Raw genomic sequence first — 27,594 nt, forward strand, 5'->3', positions numbered from 1 at the left:
AAAGAAACAAACACACTGTTCACTTGGAGGTCCTAGAGAACTCTTATCTGGGGCACAGTGACAGCTGTTATTAGCTTCCAGAATTTTCAAATATGTCATGACGTCACAGAAACACTCATGATCGTATCTGAAACACTTGGCTTAGTGCCTGTTATGATGTCTTGTGTCTGGGAGCCTTCCCAAAATGATGCATGTCAAAGTAGACATTTGTTACTGGTGATATGGTCAATCCTGACTCTTCCCACGTTTGGCTTCACTGGAATTAATTCAAGGATTCAAGGATTCCAAGCGGCATGTCACAAGGACATCACACCTTCCTGACATGATCATAAATAATTCACTAATTTGGTCCATCGTTAAAAAAAACAAGAATTCCTAGAGCAAATTAATTATACTTATTATTGAAATGTGTACAGTGTATTTTTTTAAACGCTCAAGATAAAATTGAGGAACCACAATCAGCAAATTCACATGTTGTGCTTTCGCTTTGTTCTCTGGACCCTGGCCAGGTGCTGGCTGAAGCAGGGTATCTCTTTGAGGACACAAGTGCTGCCCAGCACGGGAGGCTTCGCAAAGCACCAGCTGGCTTCCGGAAATGACAGTGAGACTTCAGGAAATGACAAGAACTGTCCAGCGCCCACGGATCCTAACGAAAGGAGGGCCATCACTATTCTTGTAAGTATAAATGAGAACAGAAGCAAAAAAAAAAAAAAAAAAAAAAAAAAAACCCTCAACAAATCAATTAGACTTATCAAACTGTGGCAAGCAGTTCCTAAGCTCAACACTGTGCAAAAGCTTGAGTCTGGCTGCTGTCACAGCCGTGTACATGATGGAAATCAGTATTTGTTTGGACCATGACTTCCCCCAGAGAACGCGGTGCTGCACAACATAGATTGGCAGGGGCTTAATAGGACTTTAATAAAATCTATGATCCATTAAAGTGTAGGTTAGACCAAAAAAAAAAAAAAAATCAAGCGCGTTTCTTTACTGAGCTCTGTCCCAGTCTGATATGCTAATGTGCACTGTGGCTCTCCAACCGGAAATGATGGCATGGCGTATTTCCCAAACGGATCTGACCGAGGGAGACCCGTTCATTTGTGGAGCATCTCTTAGAGGCTGCTGTGCTCCCTGCACCTTGGGAAATGCTGGCTAATTGAACGTAGCCTGGTTTACAGCTGCCTCCGCAGGGAGGGGCCTGCAATGCCCCACATTACTGAGTATTTACTACCTTACAGAGGCCTGTGCCGCCTTCCTGAGTACTGTATTGCCTTCCGGAGTATGCACTGCCCCACTGAGCGGGCACTGACTCAGTGCAGAATACTATACCGCGCTGAAGGTTTCCACGTCCATGCCCTGCCTGGCACTGAGCCAAACAGGTTTGCGAGGAAAACAGGAGAGGCCCAGATGTTTAAACATGTCACCCGATCCCTTCATGCCCCGCTCCCCTTCCTGCTGTCATTGCGGGTGAACTTCGGGATGTCCCGGTGAAACACCCTTGCCGCACAAACAGGTGTTGCCACGATAGGAAAACCGAATGACTGTACCTCACTGACAGGCTGTTACTTTAAAGGAATATCTTTTGGAATTCTTCGTATTAATTCTTCTGAGATTTTAGTGACTCACAGGAGAAGGTGAAAAGCTGTTAATTCCAGATTCTGGGGTTAATTAGCCTTCTTATATCATGTGCCTGTAGGAAAGTATAACAGGTGTGGCGAGAGAGAGACTTACGCTTAGTTTCCTTTTAACGGGTTCTTAAATCAGGAGATATTTTAATTGCAGCAGAAAGCAAGACGGCACAGGGAAAGAGACATTTTTCTAGCAGGATTCACCCCCGACTTCTGTCTAATGGGGGCTGAGACGAGAAGACGTTCAAGTCTTGCGCAGAAGACTCGCGGTAGGGACACGGGGCAGGTGCCTCCGGCTGACATTCGGAAGGAAATTCAGATCGGTCCCCTCCTGTATTCCCATATGCGGTCTCCAGGATCTCGGCCCCAGGAGAGCCAACAGGGACCACCTCCCTGCACGGAGCCCTCCAGGCCCTATCTCCACAGTGGATTCAGGCACATGGGTCACGCAGGGGAGGTGAGCGAGGACTCCCACGCATCTATATTGATGGCGTGGCCACTCCCCCTCCGCCCCCCCATGCTGTCCTGCTTCAGGCCTGGGCTTCCCGGACACCAGCTGTCACACAGGAAGCTGAGGCCTCTCTTTCTCCCGCCTCCTTTGCTGGCTGGAGCTGCAGGATCATGGCCTGCAGAGTTTCCTTCACCATCTGGAGCTCCCTCTTGAGAGACTGTGCGAACGTTGTTAAGGAACACACGCGAAGGTGACGGGCGGCCCTCCGCAGCCTCCCAGGGATCTCATAACAGCACGTGTGCCTGCCGGAAGCAGATGGGCACTGCCATCTAATTGCGGTGTCGAGTTCTCCCAAATTGTAGGAATTAAATATTAATACAAATTTTACACTTCGTGCAAGAGCGATTGCAATCTCTATGAGGCCTGAGGTTATTAACTCTCTCAGGGAAGGTTTCAAAACAGAAAAGGGAGACTCAGCTCTTAGACCGAAACAGATGGCCAACTGGGATGCTCCATGATGTTGGGTCAGCCTGACTGACTCCTGCTAAGGCCCAGGCTGGGGCGGGGCAACTGTTCCCGGTGCTCAGACAGCCGAAAAGGGCAGAAGGCTGGAAACGAGAGCTTCCTCGAGAAATCTAGGATTTGGGGGCCACCGTGGGTCTGGACTTATGTGGGCTGTAGGTCACCTTGTGCAAATCACTTGGAACCTCAGTTTTATCGTGAAACAATGATTTCTAAGCCCCTGTCGATTCCACTGTGCCATCGCGTGTCATTTATAACCCCCAGCTACTTGTGAAATAGCCGTTCAGCCCACTCAAGATTTGACAGAGTGCGGGGAGCTTGCCTTTTCTGGGTGGGCTGGTTGGGTTTTCCATCAACTGTTGGGTTGTTAGTTTCCTGACCTGAAAAGTTGCTTCTCCCATAGAGAAAACCATCGCAGATAACTTAGCAAATAATAAACGAGGCTGTCATTCTCTTAAGAAATGAGCCCTTTCCTGGGACTACATTTAACAAATGGTGGTTTTTCTCTCCATGGTCAGGTCCCTGTTTCCTCTTGTACCAGGAGTCAGAACAACTCAAAGATGAACAGGATGAGAGACAGATGACATCCTTTTCGATTCATAAGCAAATTAATTTAACTTCATCCAAGAGGAATGAAGGGGGATATGGAAATATGTCAGTTAAACATCACTTCAATACTGTTAAGTCATCACATGAGGTCAGACGACTTAAACATTACCAGACCAGATATGAAGAAAACAGAAAGCTTTGGGAAAAGTAGATTGTAGAGATCTTACCATTCACAGCCTGTCAAGGCTACAATGTTGTTTTATTTAAGTACAATGTCAGTGCGATGTCAAGAGAAAAAGAGCCCCCCAGGTTATGACTGTAGAAAGCTTTCTCTTTCTTTTTTAAATAAAGAACTCCGGAGGATCCTGGGAGTTATGCAAATGAACTTCTCCTAAGCAAAAATGCTGAACCACCCTGAAAAGCTTCTGGCAGCTTTTCTTCCTGAAGCTCCCCTCCAGACTTCATCTTTCGTGTAATTTACATTCATTGACTATGATGGTTCACTCCTTGCACTTGAGCTTGAGGGGAATGAGGGTGGGGATAAGCGGGTGCAAGGAAAGAAATAATCCAATATTTATATGTATTTTTTTTCTTTTTTAAAAGGCTTCATTTTCCTCCATTTCTCTGGACAGCTCTGCTAATCTTTAGTGAAAACATATATGACTTTGTACGAGTAAAAGCATAAGTGGTCCCAGACTAACTACCAAGCTGCAATTTAATCACAAAATTATGTCACATTTATAAAGAGTAAGCACAGAGCTTAAGCAGTGTATGAATCCTGACAAATTCCTGAGATGTAATTACCTTTGATACTCAGCCTGGGACTACACGCCCCCATTGGTAATAGGGTTTTTGAGAGACACAGGTTTTTGAGAGAAATGACACAGGTTTTTGAGAGAACCGACCCACAATGAGATGCTTCTTAAAGAACTTGTACAATTTCTAAGCCCTCGCAGAACACACTGAAAGGTCTCTTAAAAGAGACCGAGGGAGAAGCCACAAAGGAAGAAGGCTAAGTTACAGAATTAAACTAGCACGTCAGCCCTTCACACGACAAACAGCACTGACACAGAGAAGCCAGAGGATAGAGGCTGGAGCAAATGATCACCAGCAACAGAAAGCTGGCAAATCACTTGATGTTTTCACTGTCTCACTCAGAAACTGCATATGCTCAGGAATCTCTCCTCTACCTTCTAGAAGGGATGCTGCTCGACTCATGAACTATTCAATAAGCACCTTATTAAATAGTTCATGATCTTCGTGAATGAAATAAATTCACCGTTCGATCTTCAAAAAATAAAATAAAAATAAAAAATAAAAATAAAACACATAGTCTCATACCTTCCTCACAAGGCTAGACTTAAAAGAAATACTCTTTTTTCTTGTGAGCATATCGTGCCTTTTGTGAGGCACTATTAGACTTAAGGTTTATGCACTAATGTAGCAGATACAGCAAATACCTCAGGCTCCGTCAAAGCAGGACTGGATATCGAGATCCTGGATGCCTCATTTAGTGAGCCTATGGAGTAATGATCATCAGAATGATTAAAATCATGTTTTTATTACAGTAAGTGTTGGTGAGGACGTGGCGAAGAAAGGAACCTTTATGCACTGTTGGTGGGAATGCAAACTGGTGCAGCCACTGTGGAAAACGGTATGGAGGTTCCTCAAAAAAATTAAAAATAGAATTACCATGTGATCCAGTAATTCCACTATTAGGTATTTACTAAAGAATACAAAAACACTAATTTGAAAATATGTATGCATCCCTATGTTTATTGCAGCATTATGTACAAGAGCCAAATTATGGAAGCAGCCCAAGTGTCTACCGATAGATGAATGGATAAAGAAAAAGTGGTGTGTGTGTGTGTGTGTGTGTGTGTGTGTATAATGGTATAATGGAATATGACTCAGCCATAACAAAGAAGGGAATTCTGACATTTGCAACAACATGGATGGGTCTAGAGTATTATGCTACGTGAAATAAGTCGGTCAGCGAAAGACAAATATCATATGATGTCATTCATGTGTGGAATTTAAGAAACAAAACAAACCCCCAAAACAGACTCTTAACTATAGAGAACAAACTGATGGCCACCAGAGGGGAGGTGGGTGGGGGGAAGGGGGAAATAGGTGATGGGGATGAAGGAGTGCACCTGTTGTGATGAGCACCGGGTGAGGTATGGAAGTGTTGAATCACTATGTTGTACTAATATAGCACTGTATGTTAACTATACTGGAACTAAAAAAAAAAAAAAAAAAAAACTAAAAATGAATCATGTTCTTATTTATAAAATGCCTCTTTCTAACCAACCTGCCTGTGTGATGCCTTATTAAATATAAGTTCCAAAACATTTTGAATGTGCTAAAATGGAAGAGAATCCAGGATAAAATGTGGAGCAGGGAGTAGGGTGGGGAGCAAGTTACAGAACAATTTATATGGAATTATCCTCATTTTACAAAAAAAAACAAAACAACCAAAAAACCAAAAAACTCTAGACAGAAGTGATTTCTACCTAGAAAAGTGCCTTAGAAGGACACAGTGGTAAGCTTCTAGGTATTGGTCCTGGGAGGAATATGTAGCCTTTCTCCCCCATACTTCTGTAATCTTCAAATGGACACACATCCTTTTATATTTAAATCAATGTGTTTATAAAAGAAATCACTTGAAAGGTTCCGCCATTAAGCAGTTGGGGAAATAAAACAGAAAAAGATCCTTGCTCTTGCCTTAACTCATTCGAGTATTCAAACATCTCCTGAGCTCCTGCTGTGTACTAAGAAAGGTTCTGGTTATAAGAAGCAGATGAGTGTGGTGCCAGTGAGTGGAGCAGAAGGTAAACCCTTATGGGCAGGTATGTAGACTGTGAGGTGGGGGCCACGGAGGGTTGGAGCAGGGCAGTGGCTGATCGCTGTGGCCGCTTTCATCCCTAATAGGCTAAAGGGGGCAATGGCAGAAGCATGGAGATGAGAGGAGGTGGTTGCAATAAAAGGCAGGAAAAGGTCACATACTGAACCTGGGTAGTGGCCATGGAGGTGAGAGGTGACCAGATCCTGCATATGTTGGGAAGGTAGAGCCAACGGCATACGGTGATGGACCAGATGTGGAAGGCGAAAGAAGGAAAAGGCATTGAGGATGACTCCCGAATTTTTTTTTTATCTAAGCAATGAACTTATAATTTATCAAGGAGGAGACTGAGTACGTGTTGGACTTTTTTGAGGGTGGGGAGGAATTTTTGGAAAATCCTACTTGTCAGTCAAGGGGAGAGGTCGAATAGGAAGGGGACATGAGTCTGAGGTTTGGGGTGAGATCCAGCCTGCACACATGTACTTGGAGGTTATACTGAAAAGCAGATTTTTAAAAATATTTTCATACTTTCTCATTGTATCCCATTTGATACAGCTAACCAAGATCTTGAGGTTACTAAGTGATTGAATCTAGAGTCAGAGTGTCTGATTGCCAGTCCAATAAACTCAAAGTGGAAGCCCACTGACATATTTGGCCTTCCTTTTTATCCAAGTGCTGAGCAAATAAAGTACACCTCCCGTAAAAATTACAGGAATTTTAGGTATATAAGATAGAGGTGCTCACTACATGTAAGTATAAGAGAAAGTCTCGAAGAGCTGAATGATTCTTGTGACACCTGTGCCATTGAGACCTCTATATAGCTAAATAGAAATTTCCCCTGTAACAGATATGTCACTAGGTATCTGTGGCATCTAAGAAAAGTAGCACATTAATTACAATAATGGCACAAGGATTAATATGCCAACATCTTTAAAAACACCTTGGGAACCCAAAACCATTCTTTACCACTTTGGGATAGACTATACACATATTAAGCAAGGGTCTAAGTTCTTATACCCTTGCTAATAAAATTAGGCAAAATATGTTTGCAATGAACAAAGAAGTAAGCCAGTTAAGTCAACTTTCACAGATGTCATCCAGGAATACAGTGGTAAGACATTGCCAGTTGGGGCAGCCATTTGCAAAGACCCTCAAATTCTTTCAAAGAGTCCTTTTGTTTACGTTGAGGGTTTGACTGTCAATTGGGTTTCCAAGCAATCTTTTAGCAGCTTGGTCAAAAGTAGGTCAGTTCATCTGGTCTGGTTCAATTCAAAAAGAGACAACAGTATTCCTTTGAAACAGCCTCTCATTTGCTAAAGTGTTTCTCTGGGATCAGCAGTGATGCCTTCCCAGCCACTGTGGCTGACAGTGAGAGGATTTACCTTCAGGAAAAAGGAAGGCAAGGAACACCGTTGCTGAAGAGCTAAGAGGAAAGCCTCACCCATACACGTGTCCTGCCTCAGTGGGGTTGATGCTCTTACAGGAGAAACTCTTCATGGTGCCCACCAAGTGCCCAGTTCGCAGTGTGCCAAGCCAGCAGGAGGACAGCCCGGTGCCCACACCACCTCCTAGGCTTCCTCTCCCCACCCGGCTCCCTTTGGTGGAAGCCCCTGGAAGAAAAAAAAAATCCTGGCCACCATATCTGCATCCGTCCAGCGCACACGATGCTTTCAGGGACAACCTCTTAAGGTCTGTTTTCTTATCCGTAAGATTCCCAAGTAGAGTTAGTTCTGTGATCCTCATGGTGTCTCTTCCAGCCTTTTAGCTCTTCAGGGGAAAACATTTCCAAGAAGGCACAGCAAATCTCCCCAGACTCCTGTTGCTTTTGTTTAAGCTACACATTGGAAAGTTGAGCCAGACAAGGGATCGTAGGGGGATGTGATGTTTGTGCACGCGCCTGGCTGTACTAGAGCATTTGCATGCCATCAGGCACCACCAAAACGAATCGATTGGGCACCATGCATTCCAAATAAGCAGAGAACAGAATTCCATGATGGTCTCCCGGACATGGACGCAAACAGAACCAAAAGAGAAGCAGCCTGTCCCATCTCATCTGTGATTCAGAGGTGGGCAGAACTGCCCTGGGGGCTTTGAAATATGCCAAAAGTGTCCCAATCTGAGATGCACTCTTTCTTTCCCCTCTGGAAGTGTGTTGTAGAAGTTGAAGGAGGAAAAAAAAAAAAAAACAAGAAGAAATCTGCTTAAAAAAATCCACCTCACTTGGATAATTTTCAGTTAAAGCATTCTGAGCATGGAGGAACCGTTCAAAATGGTTTTCAAAACAGAACTGCTAATTAGGACCCCAAAGGACTGTGAAATTGCACTAGAGACTCAGACTAATGCTCTTGGAAATCCCGACTTGACTGGCAGGGGAGTCACACCTCCTGTCCTCTCCTCAGGCACCAGGCATGAGTCACCTCCGTGATGCCGGCTCTTCCAATTAATGGTGGAGACTTTTTTCAGACACTTGCCGGTACAGTAGCAGTCACGGGTCTGTGTCACCGTCTGGTCATGCTACGTGTAATTTAAATTTTTTTTTCAACGTTTTTTATTTATTTTTGAGACAGAGAGAGACAGAGCATGAACAGGGGAGGGGCAGAGAGAGAGGGAGACACAGAATCGGAAACAGGCTCCGGGCTCCGAGCCATCAGCCCAGAGCCTGACGCGGGGCTCGAACTCACGGACCGCGAGATCGTGACCTGGTTGAAGTCGGACGCTTAACCGACTGCGCCACCCAGGCGCCCCATGCTACGTGTAATTTAGTGAGTCCGTCAGGATGATGAAGACACGGGGTCTATTTTCTTTCCCTTCTTGGAGCTGTCAATCCAATGTCTTCTTCATAAAAGCAGGACACTCCCAGTAGGCTGCCCGCAGCCCCGATATCCAGTCAGGATGCCCAGGGGATCTGTTTGGAAACGCATCCCCACTGTCGATGAGTGGCCCAGCCCTCTGTTGACACCTTACTAACAATGCTTTCTCACACGCGTGGGCTTATGTGGAAGCCCAGTGCCCTCCACACGCCAAAAGAGCATTCGTAGCATCCAGGGCTGGAATCTTCTGGACGTGGACATTCACTGTGGACTCACGTTAATCACGTTCGCGCCATATCACCTGCACGCTAGGCTCTGGCAGAGTGCTTAATGGAATCAAACAAAAACATTACACTCACTGTGTAATTCTTCCGTGTTGTTGATGGCAAGCTGTTTCTTTCAACTGTACTCAGCTTTGTATCTTTGATCAAGAAAGGAAACACAAACCAGTCAAAGTTTGGCTGGCGGATTCAGCAGCCTCTTTGAACCTGTAGATAAGGTCTAATTTGAAACAAGGGCTTTGGTTTGTGCAGGGAGCCTATGCAGAGCCTTGTAAATATGTCTTTCTATTTTAAGGTGCCATACTCCACTCCAGTCTAAGGGCTGTGTCGTATGAGTTCAAAGATACCTTCTGTGTATTTGCTTTCAGTCAGTGACACGGAACAAAGTTTGGGCTTCAGAGGAAAGTTTGGATTGAAATCCATATGGTAGTACAGATTTGCTGTGAGGGGTGGGGAGGGGAGTGTCTTCAGTACCTAAAACAGTGTTTCCCAGCCCTGGATTGACATGCCCCCCACTACGTCTCCGCTTATCTCCGCAAGGATCGGCAAAATTCTCAAAAACCCTAACGTCAATGAAATACTTGTATTATACCTTAAAAACTTTAGACTATCTCTGTGTCCACAGAACAGGCCTGACCACTTCCTTAGAGGTTGAGCTACCTCCCAAATGGACCGAGGACCATGGAGCTTGCCACTCATTAGAAATGACCCCGGATGAGTCACGGAATCGCTAAGCCTTGGTTTTCTCAACTTTCAAGTAGGAATAATGAACCCTAGGCGTCTACAGCTGTTTTTTTAAACTTAAATAACTTTTCATACAGGCCACTGTGTGGTGACCAGTGGAGTCATTCAAGCATCATGACGAAATAATGGAGTACGCCTACCTCGAAAGGTCTTACATATAAATGGGATGTGGCTGAGGCTTTTGACACAAACACTGAAAATGTTGAGGCAAATGGACTTGTAGAATGTCATTTTCTACCGAAAACCTAGCACTTGTCATGTCCAAACAAGTTCAAGATTTTTCCTGAATCTAGCCTCATGAACCTGCTGTGCACATGTCACACTGTTGCAGACGAGAAAGCTGACTCATAACAAGGCTTTATCAATTGTCCACGGTCTTACTGCCTCTGAATCTTGGATTGGCTGGAGGACAACTTATTTATACACAGCTCTTTACCCTCCCAGCCTCCGTCCCCGCCACTTGACCCTATTAGGGAGAAAACCTAATTCCCTACAAACAAACTCGACTATTAATTTTAGAAAATTTAAGTCTCTAGATCAACACAGACCCTGCCTGCTTCCCTCAGAATTGCTACCTGACATCACTGTAAGCCCCACTGGGGAAGCCCCCACCTGCCGGGCTGGGGCCAGGCACCCCTCTATACACATTGGCTCTCTGCAGTGCTTTGCTCCCAGGCACAGAGACTCATTTGTCCATTTGCTGGAGCCCACGTCCCCTTAAAGTACTCAAATTTAGGTGACCCATGAACATGGAATAAGCAAAAATGCAAAAAATTCTTCTGCTGTTTCTTTGGCCAACTTTCTAACAATGGCTTAAACACCAGTTTTGTAAGAGGCAGGAGGTTATGAAGAACAGAATGTCTGCGTTTAAAAATCTACCTTGAGCAACGTGAAAGTAACCACTGATTAAGTTGAAGAAATTTCCTGCTAAGTTTAATAACCTAGGTCTAAGATTTAAGGTTATAATGAAGAAGGAAACAGCGTTGACTCCGTCATTAAACTGTGGATCTGAATATTTGTGATTACGATTAGTCCTTGACCATTCAAAGCTACTTACACACACACACACACACACACACACACACGCACAGAGTCACTCAAGATAAAGTATAAAAAGAGCTGGAATTCTGAAAAGTAAATCAGCAGTGAGAAGACTACATTTCCCACATTATAGCTACATTTCCCGCAAACACACGTAACTAGAATCGCACTACTGAATAGAAACTATGAGTGAACGGAGAAGGGTTTTTGTCTAGAGACATGCCCACTTCTGATTGAATCATTGAAAACTGACAGGATGGGGCTTCATACCCCTTCATCCATCCACTCCCCCTTCCATTTGCCCTCAAAATAACTAACCAGAACTGACGACGTCCACCCATCAGCCCAGGATGGAGCGCTCCATACGGACACATAACGATGCTTTAGAATGTTCTCATGCCACCTTGCTCAGTGGCAGCTAGTGTCGGTGAAGGCATCCGCGGATGGGACACCAAGTGTGTGGAGTCTCGTGCAAGAAGAAACTGAAAGGGAATGATCCAGTGTCAGTTATGACACTCTACTGCTCATTAAACAGCAGGATTGTACGGTAAAGAAAACCAAAGATGGATTTGGGTTTCTTGGTACAGAGAAGCCCCTAGGAAACTGAGCCAGTCCGTGTCACCACCATCTGAGCCCCACAAACCCAGCTTCCCACGTGCTGAAAACTGCATTTTGTTTTGGCCTTGTGTGTAGGTCTGAACTTCATGGCTAATTTTTAACGGTCAGGCTTAATCATCGAAAATGCTGAATTACCAAAAGCTAGACAGCAAACGTCGCACACAGGATTATCTCAGAGATCTAAGGTGTGCCGTGCTATAAATATCTGTTTCCATGTGCTAGGGCATGGAAACACTGAGTCTTTTTTTAAGACTTGCTTTTACAAAAGAACCTAGCAGGTGCTTCATCTGCAAGATGAAAAGGATATGAATGAGATCTTCATCATGACTGTGAATTGCCGCGTGCAGCTGATCTTCCAAGTACAATAGCTTCTTGTCGATGGCTTCACATTTTTCTCCAAGTTCGGCAGAAAGGACCCAAGACTCCTGGCCAGAGAAAAAGAGCAAGATCACTCGTAAGCTATAGACTTTTTCAGAACCATGAACCCATCTGTAGTACCCGGTGGTACCCAGAGGAAAGACCTCCCAACAGAGCTCTCCCGGATTTGCAACCCAGGAGAATCATGCCAGAACCTCTGTCTTCCCTGGAGGTCATTCTTGAGACGACATGGGCCGATTTCAGTTTGTTACCGAATGACGAGCTCCACCGGTGACCTCCTTTCTGTGGTCATTTCAAAGGTTATTTCCAGTATGTCAACTCCTCATGTCGAATTATCAAAGGGGAAGCATGAGTTTTCCAGCAGCATCCATAGGCAAACTCACATTATAATAGGAATTCTAATCCAAGGGAGGCTGGGGTGAGCCACAGGAACAACCAGGTTGACCTGTGAAGCTACTCCTTTAAGAGCATAGGGATCTAACAGAGCACTGGGTATTTGTTTACACACCAGTCACAACCCCTGAAAGCTAGACAGTTAAAGAGACTCTATTTTATTTTTTATTTGTTTAAACGTTTATTTATTTATTGTGAGAGAGGCAGAGATAGAGAGCCAGCAGGGGAGGGGCAGAGAGAGAGGAAGACAGGGAGTCCCGAGCAGGCTGTGCACTGTCAGAACAGAGCCCGATGGGGGGCTCGAACTCATGAACTGTGAGATCATGACCTGAGCTGAAACCAAGAGCCGGATGCTTTAACCGACTGAGCCACCCAGGTGCCCAATTAGGGCGACTTTAGATGTTTGTTGTATATGCAGCTGCTGCTGCCACGACCACGGGTGCTAATTTGCTCTCTCTTACCCGAGCACAAGCCCCATAAGAGCAAGGTGGATGGTGTCTTGCTCACTGTGGGGTCCAGAGCTTCTGACGCATGGCGGGCACAAGGTATCCATTGGTTCCGGGAATGAATATCCAAGTCTTGGAGCTCCTTCCATCCCAGTGCTCCCCCTTCAAACTTCTGTCCCACACATGAACCCCGAAGTGCCCTCTTTATCCCACTTGCCACCACAAAACCACCACAGAGCAGAGGCCACACTCTCCCCTCTCACAACCTGCCACTAGGCCCACCCCAGTTGTGTCCCCTCATACCCTTACACACAGCCGCATTTTTGCGGACTGGATGGCCCCGTTGCCTTCTGGCACACCATTCCGCCTGCCATTCTGATCCGCGTTAGGTTGTCACAGGCATGGGCTATCCACTCATCCCAGACCCTCAAGCACATGACCTGGCTTAGAGAAGCCCACAGAGTTTTAAAAGAAAAGAATGAACAAGGTCAAAAAAAAAAAAAAAAAAATGAGAGGAAATAGGGAATCTTAGAATAAGGGAAAAGGGAAAAAAGCAGCATTATGCTTAGTGAGAGAGGCCAGACAGAAAAAGACAAATATTGCATGATATCACTTCTTTGTGGAATCCGAAAAGGCAACTTAGTAGAAACAGAGTGTCGAATAGTGGTTAGCAGGGCCTGGAGGGTGGGGGTGGGAGATGTTGTTCAAAGGGGCAAACGTGTCTCTAGAAGATGAATAAGTCCTACAGATCTAATGCACGGTACAGTGATTACAGTCAACAATACTATACTATAAACAACAATGCTAACAGACTAGATGTTAAACATTCTCACCACAACCAAGAAATGATAATTATGTGACGTGATAGAAGCGTTAGGTAAAGCTAGGGTGATAATCATATTGTGATACATAAACATCCCAAGGCAACATGTTGCATACCTTACACTTACACCCTGTTCTATGTCAATTATATTTCAGTAAAAAAAACCACAAAAAACTAATAACAATACATAAATAAATAGATAAATAAGCAGCAAAAAGTAGACTCAGAATTAAAATCTAACCAAATGTAAAAGTCATATTTTCCCAACCCAGAGTGAAAGTCTTAAAAAGTATACTAAAAAAGAATTTTGCACAAGGAAAAGAATTAAGATATATATTTAGATTAAACTGCAGGGTTACGACCAAAGGTACAATTAGTACCCAACAACAACAACAAAATGCCCAGGTGTGGTGATATTTACTGTTAAAAAGGCCTTAGAGATCCTGAGTTATGTAATATTATAATTGGAGTCCATGAATAATCATTAAGTCCAGATATGTAATTTAATATTCATTGTATTAACTCCACAATGCTTTTGAGTTTATATCCCAATTGGTCAACTATCTTAGAATAGAACAGGGCTAAGGGGAACGACAAATAACTATTGCAAATATTGGAGAAGTCCTTTATACTGCAAGTAAATGTATATACAGAAGGGAAAAAAAATCTAGTGACAACCTCATACAATTTTCAAGGACAAATGGACACAATTAGACAAAAAGGCACGTGAAGCGTGCATGAAGGTCTGCCCATAATTGACCACAGCTGGGATGACGGGAAGACAGCAAATATGTAACAATCACATATACGTCCATATTTTACTGATCCTAAAAGTAATAACATTATCATTCAAAGATGCAGAATTACAAGGCAGACAAATTGCATGGAAGCAGAGGCCTTGGGCACTGAGCGACGCCACAGTCATGCATGAAATAAAGGAGACATGATGAAAAAGAGCATCTGGAGGAAAACGATGGACAGAGGTGAAACCACAAGTCCTATGCGGAGAAAAGCATAGCGCTTTTGTTTTTAATCTTTATTTTTGAGACAGAGAGAGAGAGACACACACACAGAGTGTGAACAGGGGAGGGGCAAGGAGAGGGAGACACAGAATGTGAAGCAGGCTCCATGCTGTCAGCACAGAGCAGACACGGGGCTCGAGCTCACCAACCATGAGGTCATGGCCCGAGCTGAAGTCGGATGCTTAACCAACTGCGCCATCCAGGTGCCCCAGAAAAGCATAGTGTTTTGGGGGAAAATATATACGACTGAAAATACACTTGAAGAGAGGGAAAAGTATAGGCTCGGAACATGGACCCGAGGAACAGAAAGTACGTAAGATGCAGCCAAATGACTTAATCCTCATCTTCAGGCTCAGGGCCACCTGGTCGGCTGAGCGTCCGACTTTGGCTCAGGTCATGGTCTTGCGGTTCATGAGTTCGAGCCCCACGTCGGGCTCTGTGCTGACAGCTGAGAGCCTGGGGCCTGCTTCGGATTCTGTGTCTCCCTCTCTCTCTGTCCCTCCCCTGCTCACACTCCATCTCTCTCTCAAAAATAAATAAAGATTTAACAAAATTAAAAAAAAATCCTCATCTTCAGGCTGAAACAAATATAAATCAAAGCTGAATTAAATTCCTTTAAAACCTGGCTTGACACCCCACATCCCCCACAAACAGGCAACTCCCACCTGTTTGCCTTTTAAAATTATGTACAGACTGATAGTGATTGTGTGCATTTGGGAAACCAAATTCAGACATATAACAAACACTTTAAATTGTTCATTGTCTCTAATCTAATAATTCTGTTTCCTAGAATCGATCACAATGGAAAAACTTTTATTTAGATTTAAATACTTTTTATTAAGCCTTTTAAATAAGTGTGGAAAATGTTATCATATATGTTAAAGAAAAATGCATTTCAATAATGCAAAAGTAATTGCATGAGAAGTATGGGAAAGAGGAAATAAATGCAGAACAATAAAAGATGGTTAAAATAAATTCTGGTATATTCGATTCATATTTAGCTATTAACAAAATATTTAATGATGAGGCAATACATAATAGATAAAGCATGAAAATGTTAACAATTATTATTTCAAGGGGTGGTGTTATAGAAAGTTTTTATTCTTCTCTGTACTTTGCTGTATTTTCCGTATCTCTAAAATAGAAGAAAGAAAAACGTTACCAAGAATGCTAGTTCAAACCATAATGGAAAAGTATGGAAGGAATACATGGAAGGAAAATTTATAGAACAATTTTACAGATTAAAAAGACACAAAGAGGGGCGCCTGGGTGGCTCAGTCAGTTAAGCATACGACTCTGGATTTTGGCTCAGGTCTTGATCTCACAGTTCGTGAGATTGAGCCCCGCTGTCAGCCTGGAGCTGTTTGGGATTCTCTCTCTCCCTCTCTCTGTCCCTCCCCTGCTCAGGCAATGAATGAATGAATAAATAAATAAATAAATAAATAAACAAATAAATGTGTAAATAAATAAATATCTCTATATATTAAATAAAAGGACACAAAGAGGCAAAAATAATCAGATTCAAAGAGCTCAAGGTTCTATGACCACTAACAGAAGATCTGCCTGGCATCCTGACACTGGCTGTTTCCCTAAGTTACAGAATCTCTACAAGGTTCCTGAACAAACCACTACTCGGTGGCCCGGCCAACTCTGCTCCTGAACTCCTGGTCCTGCGTGTGGCCTCAGATGCGTGTTATTTGAGGGGTTTATGGCTCTACTCTCATGCTCTCACTTGGAACCTTGGGAATCTAGGTTAAGACCCCACCCGAGCAGTGACAGCCGATGAAGGGCAGATTTACATATTTCTACCAAGCTGGTGAAAAATTCTGCTCTCTCCAGAGGAATCCTAGTTGTCTGTAGAGGCTAAAGTGGGACCAGAGCCATTAATACAAGCTGAGCACAGCTGCAGAGGTCCTGCCTGTTAACCTTAAACTCGAGGGACTGGTCAGAACTTCCTTGTATTTTCCATGCTATGCCCAGGTAGAGCAGAGTGCCTGTGTGGCCACAGCAATACAGCTTTCCAGAACCTTGCCTCTTTATTGTCAAGAGACAGTTTACTATTCCCTCCCCAACTCCACCTTGAGCCTGGCTGGGCCGCTGAGAATCTTTCAATGGACAGAATATGGCAAAGGTGACTGTCCTGACATCCAAAGCCAGCTCATAATAGATGATGTTTTCTCAGATCACATGCCCTGGAACGCGGTCTCCATGCAGTGAGGAAGCCCAGGGTCCGTGGTCAAGCCATGTGTGGGTGTCTGGTTGAGACTCCCAGTGCTCTTCATGCACTAGGCTCCTCTTGGCTTGAACTTTGTAACGTTTGCTTCCATTTTTATTTTTAAATTAAATGTGGCAAGGGGCGCCTGGGTGGCTCAGTCGATTATGCATCCAACTTAGCTCAGGTCATGACCTCACAGTCCGTGAGTTCGAGCCCTGAGTCGTGCTCTGTGCTAACAGCTCGGAGCCTGGAGCCTGCCTCCGATTCTGTGTCTCCCTCTCTCTCTGCCCCTCCCCGTTCATGCTCTGTCTCTCTCTGTCTCAAAAGTAAAATAAAACGTTAAGAAAAAAAAAATTTTTTTTTAATTAAATGTGGCAAAAAAAAAAAAAGCCAAAAAATGATAACCTCGCATGACCATATGACTTGATAATAAACACAGCACCCGCTACAAAGTCACTGGTGTTCCTAGCTGTAATGGAATTTTGTAGGATTTGCGATTCGGAATGGATGAATTACAGGTTGTTTGGCATTTCAAAGTGGCTTTGAAAACTCTCCACTAATTCGCCCCATCAGGCCATCTTTTCAGCAATCCAAAGTATGGCTTTTTTTTTTCCTTTCTGTACCTCTATCCCCTCACTTAGCCCTAGGAGGATTTTTCCCTATGGGTCAGAATGAAAGAAACATCACCAGGTAAATGGCCACACTGTTCAGCATTTCCCCTTCTCTGCCTGGCTAATACCATCTCTCTCTTCAACCCCCTGCAGATTCAGGGTGCCTGGGTGGCTCAGTCAGTTAAGCGTCTGACTCTGGATTTCAGCTCAGGTCACGATCCCAGGGTTGTGGGATCAAGCCTCATGTCACGCTCTGCATTGAGAGTGGAGCCTGCTTGGGATTCTCTCTCTCTCTCTCTCTCTCTCTCTCTCTCTCTCTCTCTCTCTCCTTCTCTCTTTCTCTCTCTCTCTGGACCTCTACCCTTGCTCTCACGCTCTCTCTCTCTTAAATAAAAATAAAGACATTAAGAAAAAAAAAAGGGGCGCCTGGGTGGCTCAGTCGGTTAAGCGTCTGACTTCGGCTCAGGTCATGATCTCACGGTCCATGAGTTCGAGCCCCGCATCGGGCTCTGTGCTGATGGCTCAGAGCCTGGGGCCTGCTTCAGATTCTGTGTCTCCCTCTCTCTGCCCCTCCCCTGCTCATGCTCTGTCTCTCTCTGTCTCAAAAATAAATAAAAACATTAAAAAAAACAAACAAACCCTGTAGGGGCACCTGAATGGTTCAGTCAGTTGAGTGTCCGACTTTGGCTCATGTCATGATCTTGCAGCTTGTGAAATCGAGCCCTGAAGCGGGCTCTGTGCTGTTAGTGTGCAGCCTACTTCAGATCCTCTGTCTCCCTCTCTCTGCCTCTCCCCCACTCATTCTCTCTCTCTCTCTCTCTCTAAAAAAAAAAATATATATATATATATATATATATGTTAATATTTTATTTATTTTTGAGAGAGAGAGAGACAGAGTGCAGGCAGGGGAAGGGCAGAGAGAGAGGGAGACACAGAATCCGAAGCAGGCTCTAGGCTCCCAGCTGTCAGCACATAGCCCAACACGGGGCTCAAACTCATGACCAACGAGATCATGACCTGAGCTGAAGCCAGACACTTAACAAACTAAGCCACCCAGATGCCCCTATATATAATATGATATGATATGATATGATATGATATGATATGATATATATTATATATAATATAATATTCATATATATAATATATATTAACCCTAAAGGTTCCGTTTCTTCCCCACTTCTTCTAGGAAGGCTTCTGGATCCCTCGATCTCCTATACCACCTCAACCCAGTTAGGACTCAAGCATGTTACTTTTTTTAATGGGTACATACCCTCCTGCTACTTCAGAAGGTAGCACAGGGTGTCTTGCCATCCCTGAACCCAGTGACTAATGCCCTGCCTAGCACTCCAGAGGTGCTCAGTAAATATTTGTGGAAGAAACAAATGGGGATCCTTCTTTACACCACGTCTAGAGGAAGCTAGGCTGTTTCTCATTGCAATGCCCGTGGCATCCTCTCGCCAGAGTGCGAAGAGCCAGGCGGGAGGCCCGTGAGGACACCTCTCTGAACGCAGTCCCTTTCCCTCAGTGCAGACAGGAACAGGCTTGCCTGGGATCCTTCCCTGCTTTCCAGGGTCACTGGCGAGTCCCTTGTATACAAATGCATCTTGCAGGTGCCTCAGAAAAAAAGCCGTACATCTCCCCTTCTGTCCCACATGGGTGCGATTCGGGAGCACCAACTCGGCCGGGCGGCATTTCAGATATAATTTGCCTAACTCACCTCATGACCAAAACCTATAGACTTGAATGTGTGGGCAGAAATGTTCAGCTGTGTTGAATCAGCGATGATGCCAAATAGCTATCCTACTCACCAAACCCGGGAAGCGTGATTTAAAACAGAAAAGAGGATTTCCTTTGCCGGACAGGATTTTCCCATCAAAATGACTTTCTACAACATTGATTGACAAAAGTTTACCCTCAGATCCCAAACTGCATTCAGGTGCTAGTCTGAACAGATGCCAACATCTCACACTCTGGTGAAAACCAGTCACACACTCCGTGGCCCGGGGCTCCGAGAACTTTTTTACTTAGCCGTATTTCCCAATCCTTGCCTAAGACATTTCGAACATACCAACATTTAACGTTTTCGTTTTAAAACTAGAGCCCAGACGCAAAGTGTAGGGAATATATTACATAATAGTAATTGTTTCGAAATGAACAAGTATCTGGTAAGTATCTGGTAACAATATTTCCTCAGGCTGCACCTAGAGCGGTAAGGAAATCATATCGATCATTTTCATTCTGAGTAGAAAATGCGTGTGAACAGGAAGCCGTGTACTTTAGTTTGCTAGTTAGGCAGATAATGCCGTAGCTGCCAACATTATTTATGAAAGGCTCCCGCCCCTAACAGAGCACACATTTCCAGAAATGTTGTCCATCACTGGTGATCCGCCACAAATCTCAGCAGATGGGCTACACCTTGCGTTGAGTCAGTGGACCGAGAAGTTTAAACTGTTGATTTTTTTTTTTTTAATGCTGTCAGAAGTACTTCCAAAGGGAGAGGCAGTGTGATGTCTGAAATGGGAAAACCTTATAACCAAAGTAAGAATTATTGCTATGATTTCAAAATTCACCTGATAAAATCAACAAGGACCTTTTAGGTCTACATGTCATGTGGGAAATGCACTGAGTTGGGTGCTACCCTTCAAAGTCATCAAATACCCTCCCCCATCCTTGCTAGGGAATGGGGTCAGTGAAGGCAAGAAGTCCCTACCTTGGATACCCTACTCTTTGCTGTAACTCAACAGCTGACTTAGACCCCCGTTTTCCTTGGCCACGTGCTAAGGCATCAGCAGTAGCTGCATATCCATAAACGTATTTACTTCCTGCACTAAAACCCACAGGCTACATAATAAAGAAAGGACAGGTGACAGAGCAGTGTTCCCTTATGATCGGCAAGCCACTTGCATTAATGGATCACTTGAGCCACGGCAGTAGTTAAGTTTAAAAAAAAAAAAAACTTAGCCCCGCACTGCACATATACATACCTGCAAAAAAAAAAAAAAAATGTGACTTGAGCCTCATGATGTTTGTTCTGCTGTTAAGATTCATTCCCTCTTCTATAGCTTGAGGTAAACCAGATGTGATTACCACCATCCGTGAGCTTAGCTGATGCATTAAAGCATTTCCTTAGCTCGGTATTAAAATCACAGCCTTAAATATGTTCCTTTGGGCTGTTTTCCAAAATATTTGCTTGGCAAATACATTCCAGGAATGCTATATGGTTTTCTTTTTCTTTTCTTTTTATTGTCCACATAAAGAATATTTACCTAAGAAAAACTCCTGTCCGTACTACAAATAATATCTTGTACATCTATTTGAAATAGACTCCATGAGTATTTGTCTTTACACATGAACCATTCTACAGTCATTAATGCCAGCAAGCAGAGAGGCACAAATTAAGAAATTGAAGGCATATCTTTACTACTCCATGTAATACAAGTATTCATCCAAATACCCAAGTTATATGGCTACACCCGGAGTAAGTGGGTATTTCTTTTAAAAGCATCCAGATGTTGTGAGTGGTAAGGAAAGCATTTGAAATATTTAGATGTCTTTCGGTCAAACTGAGCAATAAATTGTCTTCACGTATCTGCACACTTATCAAAGAGAAGGTGCCGAGAAACAGGTTCTAAATAGGACCATTTAACAGAACAACAACAAAAGTTGTTTCAGTAAAAGAAAGAATGGGCTGTTAATTTGCATATGTTAATTAGCCTACGGTTTCCAGATTACAGGAAGGACAACGTTTGAAAGGCTATATTTTATATCACATGATCACTCAAGAGAATTTACACTGTTTTCCTTTTAGCATACATCCGTTGAACATCAAAGTCCAATAAGGCCAGACTCTACCAGAAACTTCGAGGAAAAATCTGTTTGTAAATAATAGTCATGCCACCAGCAAGTACTTAGATAATTTCTATGCAACATAAGCATTCAGACTTGGGGGGTAGTGATGTCAAATCCTAAACCCCTTTTGTATAAGAAAATGAAAACAGAACACAGTTGGAGGGATTCCACGTGAGGAGAATGTGCTCTGCAAACTGCCTCTTGCCAATACTGATAAAGAGGAATTATGAGAACAGAATCAAATGACAACTTTCACCTGCGTTCATTTCAGATTAAAAATTTTTGCATTTCTAAATATTTTTTTCCTCGTTAGTATAGTGGTAAGTATCCCCGCCTCTCTGAATATTTTTTGTAAACGATGCAAATATGAAACTACTAGAATTACTGTTTTTAAGTGCCAATGGGGGCTTCAGGGTGGCTCGGTCAATTAAGCCTCTCTTGATTTCAGCTCAGGTCAGGATTTCATGGTTTGTGAGTTCAAGCCCCACGCTGGGCTTTGCGCTAACAGCGCAGAGCCTGCTTGGGATTCTCTGTCTCCCTCTTTCTCTGCCCCTTCCCTGCTCTATTTCTCTTTAAATTAATTAATAAAATAAAATAATAAAATAAAATAAAATAAAATAAAATAAAATAAAATAAAATAAAATAAACAAACTAAGTGGCCTGGGTGGCTCAGTCCGTTAAGCATCCGACTTCGGCTCAGATCATTATCCCACCGTTCCTGAGTTCGAGCCCTACATCGGGCTCTGGGCTGACAGCTCAGAGCCTGGAACCTGCTTTGGATTCTGTATCTCCCTCTCTCTCTCTCTCTGCCTCTCTCCACCTTGCACTCTGTCTCTGTCTCTCTCTTTCTCTCTCCCCAAATTAAATAAACATTAAAAAAATTAATAAATAAACAAATGCCAATGTTTAATTCTGGTTCTGGATGTCACCCAGTAGGAGGAGAGCTCGTCTTCCGCTCTATGCAGACCCAGGTCTCCCACCTGCTCAGGCTCAAAGGGGCGGGAAGTTGTGACAGCCAGCTTGTGGGGTACAGGAAGTTCCTGATTTTAGCAGCTCCGGCCCCGGAGAGGTGAGAGAATCAGACAGAGCCTAGGCATGACAAGAGGGGCAGAGGGTGAATTCATTTTGCAGAAATGTGCAACCCTGCATTTTAAAAATCTCTCAGCAACTCCAAAGAAACCACCGCACAGTCCTCAGATAAGCCTCCAGCATTACAAATGCCGTTAGTCCTTGCCATCTAGGAGGTGACAATTTTCTATCGATCCCTCAGCCTTCGTTAGTCAGGGAATGACAAGGAATTTCCAAGGTGAAAGAGTCTCCAAGAGCCCCCCAAGGCTGGTTTCCTCAGAAGCACTGACCTACTTTTAATTAGTGAAAGAAATGCCACAGTTAGGCCCTGGAGCACAGAAACGTGGTTCTGTGGTTTTAAAAAAAGGAGGCAAAGCAGGCTGATCAGAAGAGCCCACTTCCTTTCCTTGGGCAGGTGAAGGAGGCTGAGTTGCTGACAACATTAATTAACTGAGAGAAGCAGCAGGAGCCGCTAAATGATGACAGTGGAAGCCCCTGCTCCCCGCCCCCCCCCCAGCTTGCCCTGCGGCTCTGCGGCCTCTCAACAACTCGGGGACCAAGGCCGGGGCCAGGGCGGGGGCCAGGGCGGGGCCCCGGGGAGCCTGCGCGCTCCTGCTCCTATCGGATGAGCTGTGTTTGGTTCTAATTCTAGGTATGCCAGCTGTACCTGAAATTCTAATTACACGATTTAAACAAACACTATGTAGAGCAATGAAACATTCACGTGAAGGAGACTTCTTGTCTCTACATACGCCAAGGTTCCAAACCTTGGGAAAATTCAGTCATGTTTGAGAGAGAAAAAAGAGGAGGCTGACGACTGTTTTGCAAGTGCTCTGTCCATCTCCAGGGAAACCCAAACTGGAAAGTGTCCGCGATGCATTATTGTTGCGGTTTCTGCAAGACGGGCCACGAGAAGAGGAACTAGGAGGTGGTTTGAGAGACCTGTGTCCTATAATAAAAGCTACACCGTCTGGCTGTGTCTTATTGCGAATTTATTTCGTCACGGACAGCACGCTGGCTATTCCAATACTGCGGGAGAAAGCTCTAGTCCTTTGTTGGCCTTTTTAAGCCTCTTTGGTGGCAGCTTACTGGCTTGGAAAGGAAGCAGCTGGGGTTAGGGGAGAGTGATACTGTCCAGGGAACTCCGCGGGAGGGGAGCCCACTTTGTAGTAAAACCAGAAAGCACCCCAGCAGGACAGTCTGCAGACAGGAAGGAGAGAATTACGCAGGTATTATGGCCAGAACAGCGAGTACAAAAGAGCGACTTCACAGTGGAGGAAGCTGGCTCACTGATTTCCCCAGCTCCTGTCTGGCCCCGGTGCAATTTCTGCACCGTCTGTAAACCGGGGCCAACAGCAGCTGATTGTTTCCAGAGTCCGCGGAAAGGCTTGCGGGCCAGCAGTAATGAAACAGAAAAAGAAGTGTTCTTCCAATCGGAGGAAGTGCATGCTAAAATTGGCCCTTGGCCCTGTGGCCGAATTCCTCTGCAGCGAAGCCCCAAGCAAATGACTTTGCCTTAATGGGCCCAGCTGTAAAATGGGGGAACCCATACGGAGATGCACACGGGGTGAAAGCTTTAATTAACGAGAAACACTCCCACTCGTTACAACAACGTACAGCGGAAATGCACGTACCCACGTGGGCCACTTGAAGCACACGGTGAAGGCTCTGAGAATCCGTGCCCCGGTGGGCCTCCCTAAGAAGCCAGCAATTTTTCATGGAGGATTTGGGTTATAAAGAAACTGACTGCCTTCAGGCGGTCATGCTTCAGTAGAGAAACCCTGTGCGGGATGGCCAGCCCCAGCAGGGAGTTCCAGAGCAAAACCAACTCCCAGCTGCAAAGCGAGTACACGCTTTAGCTACTGGGTAAGCCCACAAGTACCCAGACTTCACTGGTTCCCTGGAAAACCCAGGCGGGAAAACGGGAACACCTTCCTAACGAGCCTGCTGCTATCTAAAATCCCATCTAAATACAAACAAGATTCTTCCTTTATTAAACTTTTCCTTTCTTGGATTATCTCCCACTAATTCGTTGCCTGCTTCTGCTTCTTGATAAAGAAAGCCAGGTATATTATTTTTAAAAGGTCTTAGGGAAACTTGTGGTTGCCAAAAAGGAGAGATAACACCCCCCCAAAACAACAAACCCATTTTTTTAAGCCTCTCCTCAATGCTAGATGCATTATTTTATTGAAATCCTTACAACCTCACAAGATAGTTTTTATTGTCCTCTTTTGGGGGGGGGGGCAGGGTGTTTAGTGTAAATGCAGCCTGTGGATGGTCTAACTCAATCAGAGCAGAGACTCTGAGGCTCAGGCTGTCTGCCTCGCTCTACTGTCTTAATGAGAGCTCCGAGCCGGGTGCCCCGATCCCAATACCTATAGCCTCGCTCTTAAACAGGCGGATGTTATTTTTAAAACTTTGGTCACCCTTGTAAAGTTATAGACGATAAAATTCACTCTGTTGTCAAGTTACAGACATAGGTACACGGTCAGGTAACTACCACCACAATCAAGGGACAGAATGGTTCTGTTACACACACCCCCAAATTCCTCTCTGTTGCGCTTTGTGAATCATTCTCTTCCCCCAATTCTTGGCAACAGCTCATTAGTTTTGCCCTTTCTAGAAAATATCTACCCATCTTAACACATCTGCCACTCACGAATTCAAAGGGTGACCGACCACCCTTCGATGTGAATGTAAACCCAGAAAAGCGGTAAATTGGATGAGGCCTGGCGCAGGACACGAAGACATCACTGAAAGTTTAGCAAAGCTTTAAAATACCCTCTGTCTCCCCCACCCCTACCATGATAGCAGCAAAAAAAAAAAACCCAAAAAACCTGTGGGAAACCCTCAGAATTTCAGTGGGTGGTGGGGAGCTGGGGGTGGGCCCCAGAGCTCAGAGAAGGAGCCACTGTAGTTCTGCTCCCTGGGGTACAGTCGGGGCCTCCTCCTCACCAGAAACTTTAAGTATCATTCCATGGTAAGGCTCTACACTATTCTTCCTTGGCTCTGAAGCTCCTACTTCTAGGCAAACAGAGCTGTTTTCCCACAGTCAGACTGGGAGGTGCTTACAATCTTGTGCCCCCCCTCCCGGTAGGTGCTTTATAATCTTATGGAGGAAGAATAATCCTATATCTGGGAAAGTCATCCCCCAGAGAGCCTGGAAGAACAGATGAGCACAGCAACAAAGGAAGGGAGGCAGGGAGACAGACTCCACAACAGGTGGAATTTGCTGAACCAGCCCTGAGCTCCAGGGAAGGCCCATGTCCCAGCCTGACCCCCCTCACACACCTGGCTTGACCCCTGCCTGTCCTGGCACTGAGCTCCTGGGAGCCCACCGTGGGCAGCCAACTCTACCTTCAAAGCCTAGGACCCTGAGCCCACTGTTTCTTCAGCTCGGGGCTCCCATTCGCTTGCTTGCGCGCCACTTCCCTCCACAGCAGAATTTTCTTTCCAGCCGGCCAACTGCAACAGGCAGCGAGTTTTCAGTCACTCTACCAACAGGGCTGGTGGCCAGGCTTTGGGGAGGATTCCACCTGCAGTGTTTCAGCTAACAAAGGAGTTGAGATCATCTATAGCCTAATTTAGAGCCTAATTTACGAGGCCAGCAGGATTCCAGAGACTGACAATAGCCTTCCTTCTCAGAAGGTTATTCAATTCAAATATAGGATCAAGTATCAATTTCCCAAGCAGAAGGCGGTGACTGTAGCATGTGTTGTCAGCAAGTGTCTGCTCTCTGGGAAGACCAAGGGCCTACAGATAGGACAGGCAGGCCTACCTGGGGGCGGGGGACGTGGTAGCAAAGGCCCAGGGAGGGGGGGACCTCTAATGTCAAATGTGAGCCGTGAACATGAAATGACATGTTCCCCCAGCCTCACCAGGCTTTTGCTTCCTTTTAATATTCAGAACACCTGGGTACCTGGCCAGAAAAAGCTCCAAAGACCCCTGTTGTGGTTCTAAAATGGGAAAACAAGTTTCCTAGAGTCCTTTTATCGTAAGGTGTCTTCCTAGGGTTGGAGAGGTTGGGGGGGAGAGATGGACTGGTGAGAGAAGGGAAGGGGAGGTGGGAAAGGGGAGAGAGGAGAGGGGAGGGGAGCTCTTCTCTGTTAATCTAGGTCAGCCTTGGAGTAAAATGTTATATAAATCCACATTTTCATTATATATATGAAAATATATGTATATATGTATATATATATATCATATATATATATATGATATATATATATATCATAAGCCAAGTATTAGGTTTTCTAAAAAAATGAAAAGAGCATGGGACGCCTGGATGGCTCAGTCACTTAAGCATCTGACTTCGACTTAGGTCATGATCTTGTGGTTCAGGAGTTCAAGCCCCGCATCAGGCTCTGCACTGACAGTGTGGAGCCTGCTTGGGATTCTGTCTCCCTCTGCCCCTCCCCCACTGGCACTCGCTCTCTCTTTCAAAATAAATAAAGAAACTGGGAAAAAAATTTAAAGCAATGGAAAGAGCATATTACAAAGAGCATAAAGGCCCATTACCACCTTGTTTGGGCCAAAACAAAGGGATATGTGCATATATTTGAAAATGTGATTCTAATAAATAATGATATATAGATTCTAAATATATAATCAAAATCACAGGTGACATATGTAATAGTATATGCAATAACTATATGTTATATGTGACGTATATGGCATATGCTATATATGGTAATTATATACCAGGTTTATATTCTAACTCTAGCCATTAAATTAGAACATAGAACTAAATATGCCAAAAGTGATTTTTTTTTTGTTCTTCTATATTTTAAACTTCCGCAAAGATTCTACGTTACTTTGTAATCATATTCCAGGGTTATTAAAACCTTCAAAAGTTTGCATGGTTCAATGGGTCGCCCTCCCAATATTTACTGTTCCCATTTGGAGGGGGGATCCAGAGTACCCCTCAGGGTAGGCCCCCTGCTGAGGCTATGGGGATGGACAGACCTCCTTCTGTTCGCTGCCAGCGCAGTGCAGAGATGCGGTCAGGTGAACCTGCCACTCTTCGAAGGCCTGCCAAGGGATCCTCCTCTCGTCTTCAGAGTGGAGCCTGGAGGGGATGGCAGGAGTGGCTGTACAAGTAGCTCCCCCTGAGTCTTCTATAAGCCTCTCCTCTTCTGTGGACAGGGCGCTCCTGGCCTCCCGGAGCTGCAGGCTCTGGATGAGCAACCGACAAGCTTCCAAGTCAGCTTCCCACACTTTTCCAAGCAGTGGACACTTGCAGCTAAGACCCAGGGGAAACGAAGGCATGAAAATATATTCAGTGACATTTCATCCTACCAACT

The 27,594-nt window shown here is 44.6% G+C and overlaps 1 protein-coding gene across 1 annotated transcript in view; it reads right to left on the reverse strand.

Moving 5' to 3' along the window:
- Positions 1-853: 853 nt before the first annotated feature.
- DISC1 (DISC1 scaffold protein) overlaps positions 854-27,594 on the reverse strand; it is a 355,103-nt gene continuing 328,362 nt past the window's right edge. Inside the window, exons 11-13 of the mRNA XM_042960019.1 lie at positions 27,257-27,533; positions 11,794-11,911; positions 854-2,295 (exon numbers count right to left, since the gene is read on the reverse strand). Of these exons, the coding sequence (XP_042815953.1) occupies positions 2,156-2,295; positions 11,794-11,911; positions 27,257-27,533 (535 nt within the window). The 3' untranslated portion in view covers positions 854-2,155. The remainder of the gene's footprint in view (positions 2,296-11,793; positions 11,912-27,256; positions 27,534-27,594) is intronic.

The sequence above is a fragment of the Panthera tigris genome, chromosome D2 (genome assembly GCF_018350195.1).
Source record: "Panthera tigris isolate Pti1 chromosome D2, P.tigris_Pti1_mat1.1, whole genome shotgun sequence".
NCBI lineage: Eukaryota > Metazoa > Chordata > Mammalia > Carnivora > Felidae > Panthera > Panthera tigris.